Below are 22394 nucleotides of genomic sequence, written 5' to 3'. Positions count from 1 at the left end.
CACATGATACCGGCTCAACCGGAATCGATGAATCGTAAGCGTTGGATCCGAGTGCAAATGAATCACCAAAAGAGTCTCATAAGCCAAAGTAAGATAGACGGTCTCCGTTGGACCTCCGCAGCTGAACTAGCCGCAATCAGTGCGGGGACATCACGATTGGGCTTTCAGGTGCATTATCGCCAGTTTGGATTCTGAGACAAGCTTTTGCCGAGTTCTGGGTGGAGCCCCGGTGGAATGAGGGCTAACTTCGTAGCCACTTGAGGAGGCCGCACATTGACGAAGCTTTGATTTTTGGTGGCAGATGGGGCCATGTTACATCTGGCGTGGAGTGGGTGGCTAATACCTGATAACTTGCCTTGGAGGTATTGGACGGACCATTTGCTCACGGTCGTGAAAATGGTCCACGCAATTTCCATGTCCAATCGATTCTTTGGGCACGCGGTATTGCCACTTCCGGTTGGACAACATGATGATTCTGTTTTTTCTCTGTATATGAACAGTATTCCGTACCGTCCGGGACTCCCACTCTTTTTCCTGCATCTTATTTTTTTACATTTTGTGAGGTCTGTCGGATTCTCATCATGGCAGACAGCATCTCCGGCTATACTTTAGATGCCGAGGCCGATGCTCATCTGGGTGACGAAAAATCGTACAACAAGGAGCGTGCCGTCTCGGTTTCTAACGAGGATCCATCTGCCGTTTTGGATACCAGTCAATCGTTTTACGTCGATTCTAGCATCACCTTTGAGAACTATGTCCACTGGGCCAAGCGGTCGCGCGAGGTTGAGAAGCACATTCGGACCGACAATGTGGGATTTGAGTACTGGTTTAGGAAGTTTTTTGATAAAAATTTTGATCCTTCAGTGACACCGACAAGTGAGGCCCAGGGACAGGGTTCTCCTGTCACTGACCCTAACGCCAACCCTTCCAGCAAAGCAAACGGCGAGAGCACAACCGATGATTGGGGCATCACCGAGACAGAATGGGAACAAGCGCAACGGGCCGCGCGAACGGCAACCTGGGGTTCGATCTTCTATCTCATTTCCACCGACATCTTAGGGCCGACCAACGTCCCTTGGGCAATCAGTCAGATGGGCTTCGGCCCAGGAGCTGTGCTTTACACTGTCTTCGGAGCCATGGCTTGTTACTCCGGCATGCAACTGTGGAGGATCTTCATCGGTCTTGACTCCACTCGATTCCCGATGCGCAACTATGGCGATGTGGCTTTCCGCATCTACGGTAACTGGGCTCGCATTTTCGTGAACGTCCTGCAAAGTTTCCAGTTCTTCCTCAATGTGACCCTGCTCATTGTAAGCAATGGACAAGGACTCGCGCAGATGGCTCTCGGGTCCAGTGGCCATGGGTACCTGTGTTTCATCGCTGCCGAGGTTATCTTCATGGTCGCCGGCTTTTTGTTTGGGCAGATCCGTACCCTGCAGCGCCTTTCTTATTTGTCGAACATTGCGGTCTGGCTGAACATCATTGTCATCGTCATGACGATGGCTGTGGTGTACAAGTATCCACCCAACTACGAAGCCTCGCTGGCTAGTTATGGTACGCCAAAGGGACCTGTGAAGACAACCGGGTACTGGCCTAAGAGCTCAACTCTTGACGACAAAGTGAATGCTATGATGAACGCTGTATTCGCGTACGGTGGCGCAACCCTCTTCAATGAGCTCATGGCTGAGATGAGACGGCCCTACGATTTCTGGAAGGGCTTCATCATTGCCGAGGTCTTCATCTACGTTTGCTACCTTATCTCGGGCATGGTTGTGTACAGTGCCCAGGGCCAATTTACTTTCAATCCTGCCTATCAAGGTAAGCAACGTAACATCCAAGGGAGATCTTGAGATTGCTCACCATTTTTTTTGTAACAGGTATTCCCAACTCTGCCTACAATTTCCAGACTCTGGGCAACGCTATTTCATTTATCACCGGCATCATCGCAGCACTGCTGTATGGTAACATTGGTATCAAAGTGTTTTACTCTGCCGTGTTCCGCGATGTCTTCCGTTTCCCCGAATTGAACAGCCGAACTGGAAAGTTGATGTGGATTGGGCTCGGTAAGTCAAGATCTAGCTTCCCAATGCTCCATTTGTAACTAACCAGTAACAATCCCTCTAGTGCCGGTGTACTGGATTCTTGCCTGGGTGATTGGCGCCGCAATCCCACAAATCAGTAATCTGACTTCCTTCGTGGGAGCCGCCTGCATCCTGCAGTTTTCTTACACCTTCCCGCCTCTGCTTCTGGTTGGGTTCAACGTCCAGAATGATGCGATACTCCCCGAAGAGGAATTCAATCCCACCACTGGCCAGGTGCAGCGCGTGGACAGTGGAATCAAGCGGATTATCAGAGGATATAAAAAGAAGTTCGTTTGGAACACTTTCGATCTCATCTACTCACTAGCTTCCTTGTCCGCCGCCGGTCTGGGAATCTGGTCTTCAGTTACTGCCATGAACACGAGTTTCAATTCGGGCAAACTGACCCCTTTCACTTGCAAGAACCCGGCTGGATAAATTGGGGTTCGGAGGATGAGTTATGTGTCTGGAGGCTTGTTTTTGAACCTTGACAAGTTTTGTAGGTCAATGGGTGCTTATGCGAATGATTTTGTTTTCCTCTCCCTCTTATGTGTGAAATGAAGATGTATAGATTTTTGTTGAGACACCCACAGTGGTTGTGAATGCCTTGTTTGCTAGGCTTCCTATAATATTTAGCTAGTTAGCCCGCTTCAGTTTGTAAAAGAATACAAATTCTTGGTATACTTCACTCGTGTCTGGTCCTGAGCTCTAAACGGCTCATTCCTATACTATATAGCCCTTTGGTTCTCATCCGAATTTTCATCGTTTTCGTCGTTTGAATGGTTAGCTCGCCTTATAAGCGGCTGCCTTGACGAACCATATCTCTCGATGAATGACGCATGGAGCACCACCCCTCCTTGGGGAAAGCCCAATCGATCGCTCAAACCAGTGGGCTCTCAAATTCCGGCACTTGCACCCTTTGCAAATTCGATAACATTCTCGAATGCAAAGATGAGCACGGAGTAGAAATCCAGCACTTTCTAAAGAAGGAGGCGTTGCAACAAGCCGATGAGTCCTTTATCGGACGCGATGGGGTATAACCACACGCTATGGTCTTCTATTTCCTAATTATTTCCTTTCGAGATATGAAGTATCTTTCCCGCCTACCAGCCTTCTGGCAGTACACCGGTGAGATCTCATCTGTTCACCCCCAAGTAAAGTACTGTATTGCCCCAACTCCCAGGCGCAGGCCGAAGTATCGAGCATCTTTCCTCTATGCAGGTCGGGAACACTATATTTGATACAATTCGACAACTGATCTCGAGGGAAATTTACAAAATGGGATCAAGCTATCAGGCGAAGGTTACCCCTTTTACCGCTATTGTGTAAGACTGTCACCGCACCTTACAGGGGAAGACATTATGTAGACTTGAAAAAAAAAAAACGGCAATTCTTCGCGCCACTTTTGCAGGCCTCGCCAGGGTGAAACGGACATGTATGTTGATTGGATGCCCTATAAAAACTATGAACCCATACAATTATCGTACACATCTTACTATTCAGTTGGCTAGCCGCTTAGATCCCTCTAAACCGGTGACAATATTAGGGATGTAAGGGGGAACAATCCCTGGGTGCAGCCGGGGAACTTTCATGCTCTCACGTTGCATTCTATCGTCTCCTGGAGGTGTCCCGATAATTCCCTGTCGCCAATCCCGACGAAAGGGTCTTTTACATCTTGATAACTTAGTTCACTTTATCTTTGGTGGCTTTCTTGTTTACCACAGACAGGATTCGGATACATTCGGCGCGGAATAGCTTGTCGCTTAAGGCGGGAAAGATATGTAGACCTACTCTGGATTTTTCTTTTTCTCGCGGGAAATAAAATTGGAAGTGACGAAGGAGCTAGGGATTTCATCTCACCCCCGTCGGGTAGCTCGGGTAGAAGTTAATAAGGAAAACGCTACGGAGAACTGGAACCGATGACTTTCCCAGCGGTGCCGGGTGTCTCACCGTAATTCCCACATTCCCACTTTCCGATTGCCGACTTCCGTCGGCTGCAGGGAGTGGCCAGTCTAGAAAGGGTTGCCGTTTTCATTTTCGCTAGAGATACACACAGACTCGGACTTTGATTTCGACTTCAAAGTTGGCGTGCTTATTTTGTCTATCAAATGGCAAAGATGTTGATTCACACACGCACATGAGGAGAAGATGGTATGAGAGCCGAACACCAAATTGTCACGTAAATTCTATCAAGATAATTAGCGAGGCTGATGTACAGAAGGGAAAGCGACCCTTACAAAATAACTAAGATGCAAGATGCGTATCCGAAAGATGCCACCTGACAAGTTCTAAAATCTATCTATCTCGCACCATTCTCAGCTTCCACACCGTGTACTTCTTTGTGATACGAGGTGACAGCGCCATCAAAGGAACGCTTGCTTTCGTTTGCAGTTTCAATATCACGCAATCGGCCAAAGGCATGGAACTTCTCAAAGAGAATATCCATCTCCTCGAGGGAGCGACCCTTGGTTTCCCTGACGATCAGGAAAACCCAAAGGGCCATGGCAAAGCAGAAGCAACCGAACATGATGAAGGTTCGCCAGCCAAGGTTGCTGATGGCTGCAGGAGTTACATAGGTAACTACAAAGTTGAAAAGCCATTGCGTTGCCGATCCGCAACCAACACCGTACGCACGAAGGCGAGTCGGGAAAATTTCAGAAACGTAAACCCATGGAATCGGTCCCCAGGAGGCGGAATATCCAATGACGTAGAAGTAGATCATGACGATCATCGCAAGGGATGCCGAGGAAATACCACCGTGGCCGCTAGGGTTCGGAGGATAGGATACCAGAACACCACCCAAGATGAACATCATCGTGGACATCCAAATTGCGCCAGCAATAAGAGACCATCGTCGACCAACCTTGTCGATGCCAATGAGGAGGAAGATTGCGGTAGTCACTACCTTGACGATGCCATAGATCCCCGTTGTGAACAGACTGGTGTTGCCTCCGGCCACTCCGACGGTCTGGAACAACTGAGGAGCATAGTATCCGATACTGTTGGTGCCGGTCCACTGCTGCCAGAACATCATCAAGACGCAATTGGCAAAGCGAATGCGGTTGCCAGGTAGGAAGAGTTCTCGCCAGGTAAGTCCCTGGGTGGCCTCAACTTCGTGTTCAACGGCCGCTTTGATTTCCGCCATCTCGATCTGGACCTCAGGGCTCGTGGTTGGCTCGGACCGCATGTATGCAAGGGCTTCCAGGGCTTCCTCGAAGCGATTTTCTTTGGCTAACCAGCGAGGAGATTCGGTCAAAAAGAATAAGCCAGTCATCATAAGACCGCCGGGTACAAGCTGGAATCCAATAGGGATGCGCCATTGCTTGGTTGTGGGGGCGATGGTTTCAGCTACGCCATAGCAAAGCCAGTATGCAACAGTGACACCGATGACGAGGAATTCTTGGAAGAGACCAGCAACACGACCGCGAATCGCCGGGGGGCAATTCTCAGACACGAAGACCGGAGTGATAGCTGACATGCCTCCGATCCCGAAGCCTGCAATCACGCGTCCACCATACAGATATGACAACGAGCCATGCGCGGCGGTTTGGACAGCAGAACCAACAAGGAAGAACATCAGGAATCCCATGATGGAATAGCGACGGCCAAATTTCTCGTTGGCAAAGGAGGCAAGGATTGCACCGAAAAAGCATCCGGCAGTGAGAAGCGAAACGACATTCGACGAGACTTTGGCATTTTTGGCATTTGAGAAGCCAGAACTTCCTTCTTTCAGTCCAAAGTCGGCCTTGAAACTTGAAAGCTCCAGAACACTTCCCATCACACCTGTGTCATATCCTTGGAACATCTTAGCATACGGTATTTGATAGCCAAGAGAGCTTTGGTCTTACCGAATAGGAATGAACCCGTATATGCTACCGTGGCGAGCACGTAGACGCGACTATTTTTGAAGATACTCATTTTGCAATTCTCCCCGAGCATATGAAGTGAAGAGAAGTCTGAGGGGCACACCGGATTGAATAAATAAAGCCCTGGAAAGAATGTAGCACACCCCTCATACAGCCAAATCTTGGAAATGTGCTCATTAAATTCCACTAGGGACTAAGCACTAGGGACTAAGTACCCCGGACCCATTATGCCCTGGGGTTCAGATGCCGAAATGTGGGGAATCGTGGAGAAATGAAGTTCGCTGTTTGGTCCATCCGATTGCATCCACCTTGCATAAATGTCGACGGAGAAATTAAATCCACGGCTAAAGACGGTTGGACACTTTTCCCACTAAACACAATGAGGATCCCATGGGGCCCTGGAAGTGTAGCTCGACAAACCCGGAGTCAGGACAATCTGTGAGAGCCGGAAAATTTGGGGATTCGCTTTGACGCTCTTGAATCATCTTCATTGAGCTCCTTGGCTTCTATTCAACCATTCTCCCAAGTATCATAATTCTCCACGCCTTGCTTAGCGGTTAAACCAGGTAGTGACTTCCCAGATAGACTTGATGTCATTCCTTGGCATCTGCAAAGGTTCCAGGGTCAGCTTCCCGGGGGGCTCAATTCCAAGGCTGCCGATACCCATCCCCATTCCACAAGGCAACACGGGGATCCCCAGGCCCGTGGATGGACTCAAATGTTAAACAAATCCCTTGGCCCGAATGGCTTGTACGGCTTGGGCTCCCGGCATTGTGCTGTTCAGTATCTCCGCATTTGGCGTTCATTTCCCCACATCCGCTTGTTTCATTTACGCCCCCCCCCCCACATATCCAGTTGGAACCTCTATGGTGATACCGGGGTTCCCCACATTGCGCAACACGCTTCTACTGAACAGTCTACTGAACAGCATCAAGCAAAGCAACGGCCTCAATAAACTGATCAACCTCGCCAAGGTCTCTTGCACGGCGTTTGGCTCACTCGGAATCTTTAGATCACGACTGACGCCGGATTTCCTTATCTCCAATCAAAATAACAACTTGACGCCCATTTGAATCTGCTCAAATCCGACCACCATCACAACGAAGCGTAAGGCTCCCTCCATATGTTGCTTCGGGGCTATGCACTCGGGGCAGAAGCGGACGTGCTGGAATGGCGGCCGTCACCGATGCAGGGAAGTGAGGTGATTTGATATTGACCTTTTAGTTGAAATTTGTGTAGTGGAAGCTATTGACTCTACTATAGAGACTGATGGTATATCTTGGAATGATTCCAAGTTAAAGAGATGAGGGAAGCCGAAATCGAAGCCGAAAGGTGCCAAGGCCGACCCGGAAGTCCTGCATCCCGGTCTCGAATTTAGCATTGGGGATGGGTTAGATGCCCCTATTTATCCGAAGGACGAATAGAGATGAGTGTGTATTTGTACTTTGTGTACAATGTCCACTGCACGCTATCCACACCGATCCACTCATTCTGGGGGTGGAATTGGTTCCATGTGCCCTACATTAGTCCATTATGTGTTTTGCAGTCAAGAGCGTTATTCTATTCACATATCCCCTATTAATAAAAAGCCCCAGACGCCATGCCATCTATGCAAAAATAATTTTACTGAGCTGCGCACTGCGCCGGTTCATCGTCATCTTCCTCGTCTTCCCATGCTGATGCGTTCTGGCCATCCTGCGCCCCGAATTCTTCCATCTGACCCTTGGGGTCGTATTCAACTTCGTCCACAGTGTCAGCCTTGATGGGAGGACTAGGTTTGGGGAGGATTTCCTTGAGCTTCTCCAGCATCTCAGGGGTAGGCTTCCACTTGTGATCAGGAAACTTGACGTCAACAACCAAGTACAGGTCGCCACGGGCATCGGTACGCTTCATCGGCATTCCCTCTCCGGGAACCTTGAGGACCTGTCCGGGTGAGAGAATAGCACCGGCGGTGAGAGGGTGATTAAGCTCAATGCCACGGCCATCGAGGTGCTTGATCACGACACGGGAGAACCCGGTCAAGGATTCAGCAAGAGTGATGTCAATAGTTGCACGGAGATCCGAGCCCGCACGTGTAAACACAGGGTGTTCCTCCTCGATGATTTTGAAAATAATGTCGCCGGGCTCTTGATCGGGCACCTGATCGGCCTCGCCTTCCAACACAATCCTGTCTCCTTCCCTATAGCACAGTAAGTATGTGATTTCGTTGAATAGCACCAAAAAAAAAGGAGATCTGACCTCGCGCCTCGGGGAATGTAGATCTCCAGGATCTTCTTCGCCTCGGTCGTCCTCGTGCCCTTGCACTTCTTACACTTATCCTTCGGGGCAAAGTATGAGCCTTCTCCGTTACATGTGGTACAGATAACCGTCTGCTGAGTCACAAACTGCCCCATGCGCTGCAAGACCTCCTTGTGACCATGGCCACCGCAAGTCGAGCACTTTTTGGCAGTGGCCTTTTCCTTGCCGCCCTTGCCCTTGCAATGTGAACAAATGATGTTCTTGACGCTGGAAAACCGAACAGTTTTCCCCTTGTAAAGATCCTCCAGGCTGACTTCGTAATCTTGCTCTTCGCTGGGGCTCTTGCGCGGTTTGTTAGGGCGACCACCAGGCATTCCTCCCATGCCTCCCATGCCAGGCATCCCGCCCATACCCCCCATACCGCCCATGCCACTACCGAACATCTGTGCCAGCAAGTCATCCAGGTCAGGCTGTCCTGCCATACCCGGCTCACCCGAGCCGTTGAAAGCAGACATTCCGTGTGTGTCGTAGAGGTGTCGCTTGTCATCATCGTAGAGAATGTCATAGGCCTCTTGCACAGCTTTGAACCGGATTGAGGCTTCTTCACGCTCGGCTTCAGGGACTTTGTCAGGGTGGTTGGTCAAGGCCGCCTATTGGCAAACCAACTGTCAGTATCGCTAGAATATGGATACGATCGGGGTTTGTCTTGCCTTGCGGTATGCCTTGCGAATGTCCTCTTTGGTTGAGCTCCGATGGATCTCTAGGACCTCTGTATGAATGCAACACTCATCAATACGGATTTTTTATAGTTGAAGCACCAATAACGTACCGTAGAGGTCGACTCCAGCTGTAGCCACTAAGAACATTGTTAATAGAGTCTTGAAAAAAACACAACTTTCCAACTTACTTTTCAGCGTTTAGTTGTATAAAGTACGATCGAACTTTTCTTCGGTAGGACGAGGCCGTCAGCTCGAGCCCAACAGTGAAAAACGAGAGGTTGAACGAGAAGTGAGAGCGGGAGTTGTTTGATCCAAAAAAGTTGAGAAATTTTGTTCGGGAGCTCCGCGCCGCAACTCCGCAACTCCGCAACATCTCAAAGAGATCGGCCATTCCTCTATTTCTTTAGATAATTGGACCGTTTCGCAATGAGAAGTCCTCAAGGGCTATTTGCCAGGCGATGGATCCTTCAATGCAGAGCATTTTCTTCATCTCCAGCTACTCAGGCACCTAATTCGAAGAACAAACTGCCCAATGGCCCTGCGCGCACCCGTTTTGCGCCCTCGCCCACCGGATACCTCCATCTAGGCTCTCTACGGACAGCACTCTTCAACTACTTGCTGGCAAAACGCACCGGTGGTCAATTCCTTCTGCGCATTGAGGATACGGATCAGGTTCGTGGATTGCGCTCCGTTGGATGGACCACGACTGATTACAGTAGAAACGGACGATCCCCGGAGCGGAACAGCGACTTTACGATGATCTCAAATGGGCAGGATTAAATTGGGATGAAGGTCGGTTTGAAATACAAAAAAAAAAAATTGAGGAACATTGCTGACTCTCAATATCCTGACAGGTCCCATCGTTGGTGGTCCCTATGGACCTTACAGACAAGTAATTTAAGACACTCCTTTGTCGCAAACACAAAATTATTCCTAACAACTTGTTCCCGTGTAGTCTGAACGAACAGCTTTATATCAGTCCTACGCCAGTGATCTTATATCCAACGGCCATGCATACCGATGCTTCTGCTCCGCAGAACGGTTGGATTCAATCGCTCGTCACCGCAGTCAAGCAGGACTGGCGCCAGGCTATGACCGCAAATGCGTCGATATATCTGCCGAGGAATCGGAAGATCGAGCAGCCAAGGGAGAGGCACATATTATTCGATTGAGAGTGGAGGAATATCCCATGTTCAACGATCTGGTTTATGGCAAATCTGGTCAGAATCGACCAAACAACTCGAAGTTGGATTTCATCGACCGTGTATACAACGACCCAGTTCTGATCAAATCGGACGGACACCCCACGTACCACTTGGCAAATGTTGTGGATGATCATTGCATGAAGATCACTCATGTTATCCGAGGAACAGTGAGTTTACTTGGCACATTAATAACCATCTAGTCACAAGGTACTGAACTAGCATCTATTAGGAATGGATGGCATCCACACCTATGCACATGGCGCTATACAATGCCTTCGAATGGACGCCACCGAGCTTTGCTCATGTCCCTTTGCTCGTCGACCGGAGTGGACAAAAGCTTAGCAAGCGCAACGCAGATATCGACCTCTCGTCATTCAAGGATCAGCAGGGGATTCTCCCATCTACCTTGGTGAACTTTGCTTCGCTCCTTGGCTGGTCTCATTCGGAGAAATCTGATGTGTTAAGTCTGAATGAGCTGGAACAGATTGTGTGTTCTTCTCAGATATCAAGGATTCATCGGTATTCCGCTGCTAACGATGTTAACAGTTCAATTTGAAAATCACTAGAGGCAACACTGTCGTCTCCTTTGAAAAACTTCAGTTCCTTCAGAAGGCACACATCCAACGGTTTGCCAAAAGCGGTGGGCCTGAGTTCGAAGAGATGGTGAAGAAGGTGACCTCTGTGGTGGAAGAAAGCCACCCTGTTGACGAACTGTAAGTCGTTCACCAGCCGTGATAGAACTCACGCGTGGATTACGTACCAAATGACTAACACCTAGCAGCACCACGATCCTCAAGGGTCGCACGCTCTCCGAATACATCGCGCCCCTCATCCGCGCAGATGCCAACAGCTATACAAATGCAAAGGAGTTCGCCCAACGTAACTCCATCTTCTTTACTCCAAAACTCAACAGAGCCCCTTACAAACCGGCCTCACACCAACCTTCCCCAGAAGTCCCAATTCAAGCCCTGCACACCGCAGCAGCTGCTTTAACCCTCGTCCCACCCGCAGCCTGGAACATCGACACGCACCGCGACAACATTAACAGCTATGATGGCTCGGGAAGTGTAGTCCTCTCCGCATCTGAGTCAGAGACGCCGGTTGGCTCCAATAACGCAGAAAAAGCGTTCAAGAAGGAGCTGTATCACTACCTCCGCTGGGCGCTGTCAGCTTCTGCGCCTGGACCTGGAATCTCAGAGACTATGGTAGTCCTTGGGAGAGATGAGACGCTTCGCCGAGTGCAGGACGCCAAGGCATTGACACAGTCCCTTGTTCCTCCTGCTGGCCAGAGAGTGCCTAAGGGAACTTTGCCTGAGGATCAGAGTTGGATGGGGACTCTTGCGACCAACCGTTAAACGCAGAATGGCAAAATCGAGTAACTGTGCCATAGCTGTCTCGGATATAACTCAATTCCAATGTGTATTTGCTGAAGCTAGAAATTTTTGCGTACAACTTGATGAGATCGGATCAATCAGAGCTCCTGTGAAGTTACCATTGACTACTCCAATTGATGCAGGCTTGTGAACACGTCTTTGTTCGCCAGCAATTCCGAGGGACGTCCCTCTGAACTTGCTCGCAATGTCGGCATATGTGGAGACTGCCCAGGTGCCCAGATACCGGAAACATGTCCCTGTAAAGTCGAGCTCTCCACGACAACCACGTTGACTAACCACAGGCCCAGATAGGCTGTCACATGTGTCCCGGGCGGATGCCATTGCACCTCTCGAGCTTCGGTGTGTGTTGAAAAATCTTGAAACTGGATTAAACGGATGAAATCAAGCCGCCTAGAAGGCGAGAGGCTTATTCGGTAGTAGCCCTGATAACGGATACCCCAACTCCGTACGAAGTAGTCCGTCATGAGCAGGGACATTATTTGTCCTGCCTGGTTGTTCATGCTGCATTCCAAGCACCTCAGTTCAGCAGACGGCTAGGCTAGCCCTTAAGTAGTCAAATGTCGCGGCAAAAGACATACATAGGTATCTGTCGATGATATTATTTCCAAGGTTAAGACAGTTCAAAAGCTTCGAGAATCAGAGAATAAGATTAACAACACTATATCAAAATACTGGACTTCGCTGACGATTACGCAGAAAAACGGTGAAAATCAAGGACAAAATCCGACTCCCAAAACCGGAGATCGAAGAGGGAATAATTGAGCCATAAGCACCAAGCCAAGGAAAACCATAAGTGACAAAGAAATAAAGGCAGAAATAACACCATGCCAAAGAGACCAGAAAAAGGCGAAGATTAAGCGCAGTGTGAATTGAAACAGCGAGGGGAGTAAGTCAAGTAAGGTGTGACTGACAGCAATCCTCATAAGGAGGCAGCCTGACACAGTCAGGCGCAGGGTTTGGCTCAATAACATCAACATATGAAGGAAAGCATGAGCAAGGATGGCATGACAAACTCGTAATTTTAAACAGGAAGAGAAGTTGGAGTGGACCCCTCGGGAAATAGCGTTTGTGGAGATGGAAGAAAACTGCCCATAAGGTGTAGAATTCAAGGGGGCTCAGTCGTGATAGGGAAGCCAAGGTTTATCATGGGCCGTGCAGAATCCAGTCGTAGGACCATGAAAGATCAACAGTTGCGGAACTGTTAAACATTCGAGGCGCCGAGAGGTGAAATGCAAAAGATGAGATGCATTACGGGAAGAGAGGCGATGTCAGGACGTTTAGTAAGTCTCGTAGTCATCGGCCCACTCGTGGTCACTGCCAGCAACACGCAGGACCTGCCCGGGATGCGGACCATCTGGACTGACACTACGAATACCCCTGGCTTTCTTGCCAGTGAGATCGGACCCATCCTCGGGTGCAAATCGCTTTCCTCCGTGCGCATCACGCAATTTGGAATAGTAAATGTCACTGGGATCGGCTTCTGACCCCGAGCCGTCCTCAAAGGTCTCCCAGTTTTCGGACCCAGAGGTTGTAGTGTTGACTGTGGAGGAGTTGGAGACCTGACGGGCAGCTGGGGGCGGAGCTGCATGCTGCAGGTACGGGTTAGGTCGGGGGAAAGTCTGGCTAGATGAGTTCAGAGACAATGAGGACTGTGAGGATTGAGATGAATGAGAAAATCCGGTGGATCTTTGCGAGTTCGAGAATCCTGAATTGCTCATGAAGGATCGCTGCCGGTCATCATAGACATCTTCTGGGCTAACAGGCCGCACATAAGCACTAGACATAGCGCTGTTGCAGCGAGGGGGGTCCATAAGGTGGCTGAAGCGGTCTTCCCTTGATTCAATCGTTAAGGCACGCATCCGTGGAGGGGGTCCACGTGGGGGCGGCATCTTTCCAGTGAGTGTGCTAGACGAGTACGCGCCGGGTTGGATACGACGCTCAGGGGAGTTGTTTCCATGGGGCATGTTTCCCAGCGGGACGCGGGCGGGAAGCTTTGAAGGGGATGTTGCACCAGCTCTTGAAGTAGCCCCAGCTCTAGAGGCCCCGTAGCCAATGGTATTGTGTTTAACTGGGCCGCTGCTAGTGGGGGTCTTGATGGCTGAGCGGGGGGTAGGCAGGCCTCTCAAGGAACTTGCGGGGCGAAGAGGCGGGTGTTGTCTTGTTGTGCTTGCTTTAGTAGATGAAGGTGGTGCAGATGGTGTCTTTGAGCGTGGTGGAAGCATTGACTTGACAGGTGTCAACGAATCAAGATATCGTTCTCCATGAACCAGGAATGGACGGTCGAATTCATCTTCCCAGTGTTCAAGCTCTTTCCGCAGGTCAGCTTCAAGCTTCGGCAATTCTTTGGCAATTCTCTTGCGCAGCTTCTCCTCTCTCAGCAGCTTTCCAGGGTCTCGCTTCTCTCCTTTGCTCCCGCGGCCCATGAGGCGGGATGCATCTTGGCTTGACGTTGCAAGTGCCTCGCGGTCTGCCAGAAGAGAGCGGTGTCTTTCAATCATTTCGAGAGTGGGAGCGCGCTGTTCCTTAATGACCTCCAATCGTGCAATTTCGGCCTCATGAGCCTCGAGCAAAGCATCACTGCACACATCTGAGAATGCAGGTGTGAAATCAAGCATATCCTCTTCGGAGAAGAGAAGAGTGTCCCAAAGTTCCTGCAATCGACAGCGAGCATCTTCCACAAACAGGTGGAGGTTCTGTCTCTTCAGTTCGTTGAGGCGTGACAACTCCTCTTCGAGGTCGTTGATTGTACGCAACCCGCAACCACGATTTGCAGCCAAGAATGCCTTGCGATCAGTCTCCTCAACACCGAAGCGATCCCAAAGAGAGATCACAGTATTTCTGAGATCATTGATCTTGCGCTCGCGACTCTTCTTTTCTTCTACCAAGTTATTGCGCTTGGCGATAAGGTTGGCAACATCCTCTTCATGCAGCCCCAGTTGCTCAGGCGATTCGCGATAACACTTCAAAATTGTGGAGTCTGTTTGCGCCTGGGGTGTCCCGAGCTCGGCCCAGAGCTTGATCATTTCTTCGCAGGCAGATTGGACCTTGGCGATGCGGCGATGGTACTCTTCGTAGACGTGGGTGAATTCGGCATCCAGTGCTGTCACATACAAGGGCGAGAGGTCGAAGCTCGGAGGAATTGAAGATCCTGGCGCAGTGGGAGGAAGTTCGAGCTTGACAAATGATGGTTCGAGGTGTGAGGAATATGATTCAAGCGCGTCCACAAGTTCTATTGGATGTCAGCAAAGGGGCGTCAGCGACACATTCCACAGATGACACTCACTCTTAACCTGCTCGAAGCGCTCACGATGCAACTTGCTCATCGAGTCGTTCTTCTCGCGTAAGAATGCAATACATTTGTTGAGGGGGTAGGTCACACAAAGGTCATCGCGGTTAAGCTCATATTGGCCATTGGCCCGTTCGTCGCTCAGGGACGACTCCATTTGTTGAATAGCCGTAATTAATCGTTCCGCTTCGTGCCTCATATCCTCTCTCTCCCTGAACACGGGATTAGCAAGCCTCCAAATGGTCTGTTTGTGGATGCGACTCACTCATCAACAACCTTGAGATGGTTGTTTAAGGTCTCTGACAGGGCGCTGAAGAGCTGTATCACTATTTTAGCCACGCGACAATGCCGTTGTTACAACTAGGTCAAGCTAACCTCCGCTTCGCGGGACTCGCGCTCGCGCGCAGGAACTCCAATTTCGTCGTAAATCCCATGGAGCTGGGCGACGATGTTGTTGACCTGAGTGGTTAAATAGCCGGTGTCTACCGCCATTGTAAAGTAAACCCCTTAATTAGGGTGACAAAACTGGAGATTGATAACAAAGAATGGGTTGTACCCAGTCCAGTGACACAGTGCCGAGCGAAGCTGCGGCAGGGTGACCTATGTCGGGATCAAAACAAGAGAGCCTGACACACAGGGTTCTCAGCACACAAGGTGCGACGGAAATAAACGAAAGTAAATGTTCGCCAAAACACTTAAAGCAGCGACATGCGACAGCGAGCACACTGTTGTTTATGAGGGGGTGGGGGGGGGGGGGGAAGTCCTGTAGTCGCAGATGATAGATGACACCAAGTTTCCGAGGTCGCAAGTGGTGTTTGGACGCGATCGTCGTCCTGGGCAACGGCTGACTCAGCAAGTCCGACCGCCCAATACTGCCAATCAATGATCAACCCCACGGCCTACTTTGCCTCATGCATTTATTCATTGACTTTTGATACTATTTGCTCTCCAGTCCTTGCAGGACTCTCATTCACTTAAGCCTTGCCTCAACTAGTCTGATCACTTCAATACATTGTTCACCCTTTTACTATCTGCCCCATCCTCATCTATCCACAATGCAGGCTGCCCAGCAGGCCTGGGGTGAGTCCCTATAACCCCATATGGCCTCCAGATTGTAATTAACCAATGTCCACGCACAGAGCTCGAGAACGCGATAAGCGTCTTTGATCCTCAACGAGACGCCCTCTACGAATACAATGCCGACACAGAAAAAGCCCTCAACGACACGCGACCATGGGCTACCGACCCTTACTATTTCAAGCACGTCCGAATCTCCGCTACAGCACTATTGAAGATGGTGATGCACGCCCGCTCGGGTGGCTCGCTAGAGATTATGGGTCTGATGCAAGGCTACATCCTACCTAATACCTTTGTGGTGACAGATGCGTTCCGGTTGCCAGTCGAAGGCACCGAGACTCGAGTGAATGCACAGGACGAGGCAAACGAGTACATGGTATCATATTTGCAGTCGTGTCGAGACGCGGGCCGGATGGAAAATGCTGTTGGATGGTATCACAGTCACCCTGGCTATGGGTGCTGGCTGTCTGGGATCGATGTGGCCACCCAGCAAACACAGCAAATGACTGGACCGTTTGTCGCCGTCGTCATTGATCCGGACCGCACCATCTCCGCGGGTCGTGTTGAGATCGGTGCTTTCCGCACATTTCCATCAAACTTTACCCCGCAGAAGGAGGCTCATGAGGACGACGAGTATCAGACCATTCCCCTTGGAAAGGCAGAAGACTTCGGTGCACATGCCAATCAATACTACTCTCTTGATGTCAATCATTTCAAGAGCACTCTTGATACGCAAATACTGTCCCTTCTATGGAATAAGTACTGGGTCGCGACTCTCAGCCAGAGTCCGCTGTTCACCTCTCGTGACTTTGGTAACAAGCAGATCATGGATCTCAGCCAAAAAGTGCGAAAAGCCGCGCGTGGAATGGAGATCACTGGTCCTCGTGTTGGTGGAGCCAACACCAAAGATCAACATCTGGACAAGGCTATCCGGGGCGGACAGCGGATTGTTGCAGAGGAAGTAAAGGGCCTACTGGCATCTGAAACGAAGATGAAGCTCTTCCACGGCATCGGAAATCAGACTCCTTTGACAGATTGATTCGGCCCAAGTGACGAGGGGTCCTCAATCCCATACATTTTGACATGACTGCACGCTCTTTCCTTTTAGCTTAAACTGTTGTATTTGGCGCTCAGCGGGTTAACGTTCCTCTATTTCTTTTCCTCGCCATATTTGCTGGCATTTCTTGGGTCTTGCCATGTGCAGCCATCTTCCTCGATTCTCAGGATCATCGAATATCAACATCGCTTTCTGTGAATGAACAAATTTTATGACTTCATGTCTAGCCGTTTGTGCACCTCCCCAATAAACGACAACTACTGTCCCCCTGGGGCAAATAGCAACTTCGCTAGGCCAAGCAGTTTAAGATAAATCAAGAGAATCAACCTCTATTGGCGCGGAACGCGACATTCCGGGCAAGAATGGAACAAGTAGTGGAACACTGTATATAATGAAGTGGAAAGGACTGAGCCAACTCCACCGGACAACATCCATCAGACAGGAACAAAGTCTCGAGTCGTTCGTGACGTTCATTATTCAGAAAATGACGTGGAGGACATAAGCTTGAAAGGGAAAAAAAAGATCGCCCAAACCTGGCGACAACACAAGGGGATATGTTGAAAGATAATCGAAAAGAATAGAAGCGAAATTAGGGCCAAAAAACGTACGCCGGGAAGTTGGCCAGAATATGTCACAGTCAGTACAGAGAAGAGGTGAGTTCAAGGTGGCCAAAGAAGCAAGTAATCTCATCTGAGAGATAAGAGATGGAAGAAGGAAAAGGGGGGAAGATACAAGAAATGCCAACCAATGGAACAGGTCTATCGGGAAAGTGGTATATCGAGAATCAAGATACGGAACACTCCGTATTTGCCGGTGCAATGAGACATCCACCTAGGGGGGCTGCAACGGAGATTGTTCAAAGATGTGGGTCTTGGACAGACATTCACATGCATGCGAGGAGTCGATCTCCAAGTATCCTTGCTTTGAAGGTGAGAAACAGAGGTAGGGTGGAGACCAGGATAGCCTAAACGAGGTCACGAGACCTGCAGATATCCCAAAAGGAATCGGTTTAGTCTCCGTTGGTAAAAAAAAATCAAACAGTGGCGCCGATTGGAGCGCGAATCGCGGGTTTGTCGAACCCAGTTGGTGGGCGGGGACGTAACTTGACAGGGATCTTCATGGGTTACAGGAAGCCGGACTCAGATAGTAATCTACGAAATTCAGAATCAAAATTGGTTAGTCTCAACAGCCGAACAGTTTTGAGAGGGAAAAAAATGCAGAGTTGTCTTGGCCCAAAAAAGAGGAGAATAGGAGGTCAAATTTGGGTATCGCCGATCAAGTGCCAAACGCCATTTAAACAAAACAAAAAATCCAAAATTATCGCAAAACAGCGACAGTGGACGCAAGCAATAAGGAGCCCTTGTCTCTGCTTGTGGTCTCAGCATACCTTGCAATCTTTTCATCCTCGCGCTCCCTAGGCTCGATTTCCAAACTTCGTTCGTACATGTCGTGTACATCGCCAGCGCCTTGGAGATTACTGAGAATGTAATCTTGAAGTTCACCGACAGGCTGCAAAAGATACGGCACGTTCTGGTATTGTTGGATATCCCGAATGACTTCTGCGGTCTTGGCCCGCTTATTGAAGTTGATCAATTCTGAAGGCGTTAGAGACGGAATACCGTCTTCAATGAAGGTCAAATCCGTAAGATAGACACCTAGGATATGTGTTAGACACAAATAAACTGAGTGGGACACTTCAAGACAAATTGCTTGAAATGTTCGTGATGCGCACCGAAAAAAGGAATACAGGGCGGGTTAGCGAGATGCAGGGTTTCTCGATATTCGCCAAAGTTCTTCGTACTAGCCATAAGCCGGCGCATCTGTTCCAGAACTGCCGAGGTGCGTCCACTGACCTGGCCCCACGTCCTACCCAGACGATGGATGGGTGCGGTTCCAAGAGCCGAGATGATGGATGTCAGGGTAGAGTAATTGTTCAGATTGCGACATTTCTGTATAATCGAGTTAGCAAAGTCAAAATGTTTGAAACAAACACAGAAGACACATACATCAGCCACGTTCACAAAGTGTTTGATCACTACAACACGCTTCTTGACATCCCCTTGAGCAAGAATCATTTCGGCGACCCAGTTTGTAAGCTGGTTCGAGTGCAAAATCAAGGCCTTGACATTAGGAGATGGTTCCGGCTCATCAGGCCCGACCTTCTTCTGCCATGTCTTGTTCAAACACTCGGTGGGTCGGATTTTGGAGTACAGACGCGACTCGATAATGGTCAGCTGCCGAGCAAACTCCGTTGGATCAATGTCGAGGAACTTCAGCTTCTTCATATTCTTAGGGACGATTGGTGTTGGTGCAGCAGTACTCTGAGTCGGAACAAGGCGCTTGACAGTTGTGTCTTGTCCCCGAAGTCGTTGTTCGATAACGGCCAATAAAGTAGGTGTGCCTGGGGTTTTTGTAGTAGCGATCGAGTCGCTGGTAAAAGTATGAACACGTCGCAGGAGATCCATGTGCAGTTCGTCATTAGGCTCCATCCAGAAATGATCGAACCAACTCTTAAGAATGTTGACAACACGGAATCTAATCGGCCTCTGTTTCCGATCGATCCACATTTGCATGTCATCTTGATTCAGACCAAAGGGAGGCTGAATGTTGAACCGCTGAACAAGCATTTCAAATAATTCGGTAGCAGTAGTGAAAGAGCGATAGGTGAGGAGGAAGGTGTTGTTGAAGGATGCATCAAGCTTATCGTGCCGGGTTAGGTGCTCAACTAATCCTGCGAGTGTTCCACATTTGAGGATTGGCAAGTCTCCCTTGGTGTCGTAGAAAACTTCGCTTTCATGGGCCATTTTCAAGAACCAGGGAGTCTCTTCGGGTTCACGCACTGGCTCTCGGATTGGCTCCCGGGTGATAGCTGTTGGGGGTGCCTGGCCGAAGAATCGTTGTGCCTTGTCCATATTTCTTCGCACTTTATCGGAGCCACTTTCCTTTTCAGGGGCGTAGGAGGACGGAATTCCGATCGATTCCGTGGCAATCTTGGCCTTGGACTCGGCTCGCTTATGCATGCTCTTGTACGACTCATCTTCCACTTCTTGACGGGTCTCATGTTGTGGGGATGATACTGGCTCGGTGGGAATTTGCTCGAGGAGCAGCGACAGTGAGAAGCCAATCTGGGAGACGTAGTTCTCCAACTGCCTGGCGATGCCTCTCACAGCATTCACACGATCGTCAAGTGAATTACCACGAAGCTCGGCCCACTCATCAGCCAGAGGGGCAGAGACCGCCTGACAGCTCAGCACGAAATCTCCAATAGCATCGTAGACTCTTTGCTTTTGCAAGCTGAAGTCTACTAGCTGGGGGTTCTGAAAGCTAGTCCCCAACGGAGCTAAATTGATCGACTCAACAGAGGAGATCCATGGGCGAAACTGTTCAATGACCTTGATTGCAGCAGCTGAGATTGCATCTGCAATACCTCCATGCTCCTCCACAGTAACAATCTTCCGGTTTACAACCAACCGTTCCTCTAGTCGCCGAATGCTACCAACAAAAGATCTCCTGAGAATGTCAATCGAATCCAAAGACGCAATGTCAAGGGAGACCGATGGCTCTGCTCGCGAGTCGCCTCCGTCTGGGACAAGGAATGATGTCGGAGCAGAAGCACTCACGGAAACACCGTTGTTTTGCCAGCCACCACCCGAAGAGCTACCACTGATGAAGCCAGGCACAATGCGAGGGATCGTATCACCGCGCTGTTGTTGAGCCACTTCCACGTAGCCATACACACCCTGCATAACTCCGTCGGCCTCCTGCAGACATTTATTGGCCGAGTCGGCACCAGGCCAATCAGCGGCGGCAATGTGTGATGAAAGAACCAGTTTGGAAAACTTGGACATCATGTCCCGGAAGTGAGGATAAAGGGCTTTGTTCGTGGAAATGATAGATGGGTTGCCGGAGTGATTATCCGTCGTGTCAGATCCAGCAGCCAGCAGCATGCGAAGATGGTCGGATATGTCCTCAGCCTTTCTTACATACTCTGCACGCTCACCCTTGAAAAGTGTCTGGCGGTAAGCTTCCACAGCAAATCGCATATTGTCGACAAGCAAAGGCCAAGTTATTGGTAGTGAGAGGCCATCGTCGACAAAGCGCTGATGGGGGTAGGAGGAAATAGAAGGTCTGGATAAGCTTTCGGTCACAGATGTGCTGGCACTGTTCCCGCCCAGGCTGTATTTTTTTTGCAAGCTCTTGCTCGGGGGTTGCGACGCTTTGAGATCTTTAGATCCCGGGGCGTACAAGGAATCCATGGACGTGGCAGGGGACACTCCATCCATCACGGACGGGCGTCGGCGAGAAATCGAGCCATGCGATCCTATCATCAATGACTCTCCTTCTGCCTCTGATGCAGATCCATCGTACTCGTCTTCATCTCGCTCAAAGCCACGCGCCATCAGCTCCGGGGGTGGCCGTGTCTGGTCGGGAACAAAGAAATTATTTCGATCTCGTGGGCCAGGTTCGATGGTTGCGGTCGGGTTCTCAAAAGGGAGCTCCATGGTGGAATATCCGGTGAGGGTATTGAAGTAGAACAGACGGCCGTCGGGGGTCGCCTGGGGGATCCAGAATGCGGCCTCTTCCTGCTCCTTGGGCGCTGGGATACCCTCAGTGGGGAGAATCGGGTGTGATTCTCGAGAGTTGTTCTCGGAGTTCACTTCATCCTCTTCGTGTCCATCTCCATAATCATCTTCAAGTCCGGAGTCCGCGCTGAGGTCGGTTTCGTGGTGGGCGTGGGCTAACTGGTTGCTGAAATCGTCTGTTTCCGTGATTGGGGTACAATAGTTACTTGGGAACCAACCTCGAACGTCATCGATGACTCCATCCCACCATCCGGTTTCTAACTGGTTGAGGACCTGGATAATGTCGCCACGGCGGAAACTCAGGCTAGTGTGATCGTCGGCGTCATAATCGTACATGGCCCGTACGAAGAGCGCCGGCGGCTCCGGGCTGAGTGCATATCCAGAGGCCATTTTGACCGGGGAATGATTGACGTGATTATGATTTCGTGATACACTATTTCCCCGACCGCGATAGTGGGATAGGGCTGTGGGCGTGGTCACTTGTTCGTCGGTATACTCGAATGCGGTCGCAACAGTCCCGGACTTGGCTAGCGCAGTTGTTTCGACGGCTAAATCTGCCGCACGGATATCAAACATCGAGGATTCACAGGGCCACAGTCCAGAGAGCTTCTGGAGGGGTTGAGGGGGGGTGTTGAGCTCAATATCCGCTCATGGCTGTGCATTCGACGTTGAGGAGGGGGAAATGTGGGTGGGGAGTCACTTCTTATTCAACCAGAAAAAAGGATGCGTAGTTTCAACGATGATTCAACACAGCAATTCTGCCATCAATAAGTTATAACAAAAGAAACCCTGGAGAAATGGTAAGTGGGATTGAATTAGGGGGAGTTGCACCAGGTGGAGGCGGGACGGGCGCATGCAATACCGGTATTAATACCAGATGGAGAAGGCTTT

The 22394-nt window shown here is 50.0% G+C and overlaps 7 protein-coding genes across 7 annotated transcripts; 3 read left to right on the top strand and 4 right to left on the bottom strand.

The window, feature by feature from the left end:
* Positions 1-581: 581 nt before the first annotated feature.
* On the top strand, positions 582-2516 carry Pdw03_3440 (Amino acid transporter, transmembrane; the record flags this gene model as incomplete). Its single annotated transcript, XM_066100492.1, has 4 exons — positions 582-1554; positions 1621-1818; positions 1878-2063; positions 2125-2516. 4 exons carry the CDS (start codon positions 582-584, stop codon positions 2514-2516), a joined length of 1749 nt encoding a protein of 582 aa, XP_065955892.1.
* A 1861-nt stretch (positions 2517-4377) lies between these two features.
* Positions 4378-5996, bottom strand: Pdw03_3439 (Major facilitator superfamily domain, general substrate transporter; the record flags this gene model as incomplete). The annotated part of the gene is made up of 2 exons (XM_014676703.2): positions 4378-5873; positions 5927-5996. 2 exons carry the CDS (start codon positions 5994-5996, stop codon positions 4378-4380), a joined length of 1566 nt encoding a protein of 521 aa, XP_014532189.2.
* A 1571-nt stretch (positions 5997-7567) lies between these two features.
* Pdw03_3438 (Heat shock protein DnaJ, N-terminal) lies at positions 7568-9048 on the bottom strand (the record flags this gene model as incomplete). The annotated part of the gene is made up of 4 exons (XM_066100491.1): positions 7568-8123; positions 8183-8832; positions 8893-8951; positions 9012-9048. 4 exons carry the CDS (start codon positions 9046-9048, stop codon positions 7568-7570), a joined length of 1302 nt encoding a protein of 433 aa, XP_065955891.1.
* A 279-nt stretch (positions 9049-9327) lies between these two features.
* Pdw03_3437 (Aminoacyl-tRNA synthetase, class I, anticodon-binding domain, subdomain 2) lies at positions 9328-11461 on the top strand (the record flags this gene model as incomplete). The annotated part of the gene is made up of 7 exons (XM_066100490.1): positions 9328-9573; positions 9621-9693; positions 9756-9793; positions 9857-10273; positions 10336-10593; positions 10653-10819; positions 10888-11461. 7 exons carry the CDS (start codon positions 9328-9330, stop codon positions 11459-11461), a joined length of 1773 nt encoding a protein of 590 aa, XP_065955890.1.
* A 1316-nt stretch (positions 11462-12777) lies between these two features.
* On the bottom strand, positions 12778-15278 carry Pdw03_3436 (Microtubule associated protein (Ase1), putative; the record flags this gene model as incomplete). Its single annotated transcript, XM_014676706.1, has 4 exons — positions 12778-14729; positions 14784-14998; positions 15052-15104; positions 15162-15278. 4 exons carry the CDS (start codon positions 15276-15278, stop codon positions 12778-12780), a joined length of 2337 nt encoding a protein of 778 aa, XP_014532192.1.
* A 563-nt stretch (positions 15279-15841) lies between these two features.
* Positions 15842-16902, top strand: Pdw03_3435 (COP9 signalosome complex subunit 5; the record flags this gene model as incomplete). Its single annotated transcript, XM_014676707.1, has 2 exons — positions 15842-15866; positions 15926-16902. The coding sequence occupies 2 exons, from the start codon at positions 15842-15844 to the stop codon at positions 16900-16902; spliced, it is 1002 nt and encodes a 333-aa protein (XP_014532193.1).
* Positions 16903-18043: 1141 nt separating this feature from the next.
* Pdw03_3434 (Cell division control protein Cdc25, putative) lies at positions 18044-22079 on the bottom strand (the record flags this gene model as incomplete). The annotated part of the gene is made up of 4 exons (XM_014676708.2): positions 18044-18071; positions 18308-18575; positions 18653-18869; positions 18927-22079. The coding sequence occupies 4 exons, from the start codon at positions 22077-22079 to the stop codon at positions 18044-18046; spliced, it is 3666 nt and encodes a 1221-aa protein (XP_014532194.2).
* Positions 22080-22394: the final 315 nt, after the last annotated feature.

The sequence above is a fragment of the Penicillium digitatum genome, chromosome 1 (assembly GCF_016767815.1).
Source record: "Penicillium digitatum chromosome 1, complete sequence".
NCBI lineage: Eukaryota > Fungi > Ascomycota > Eurotiomycetes > Eurotiales > Aspergillaceae > Penicillium > Penicillium digitatum.
The sequence above is the reverse complement of the archived record's forward strand: the minus strand, read 5'-3'. Positions and strand labels throughout refer to the sequence as shown.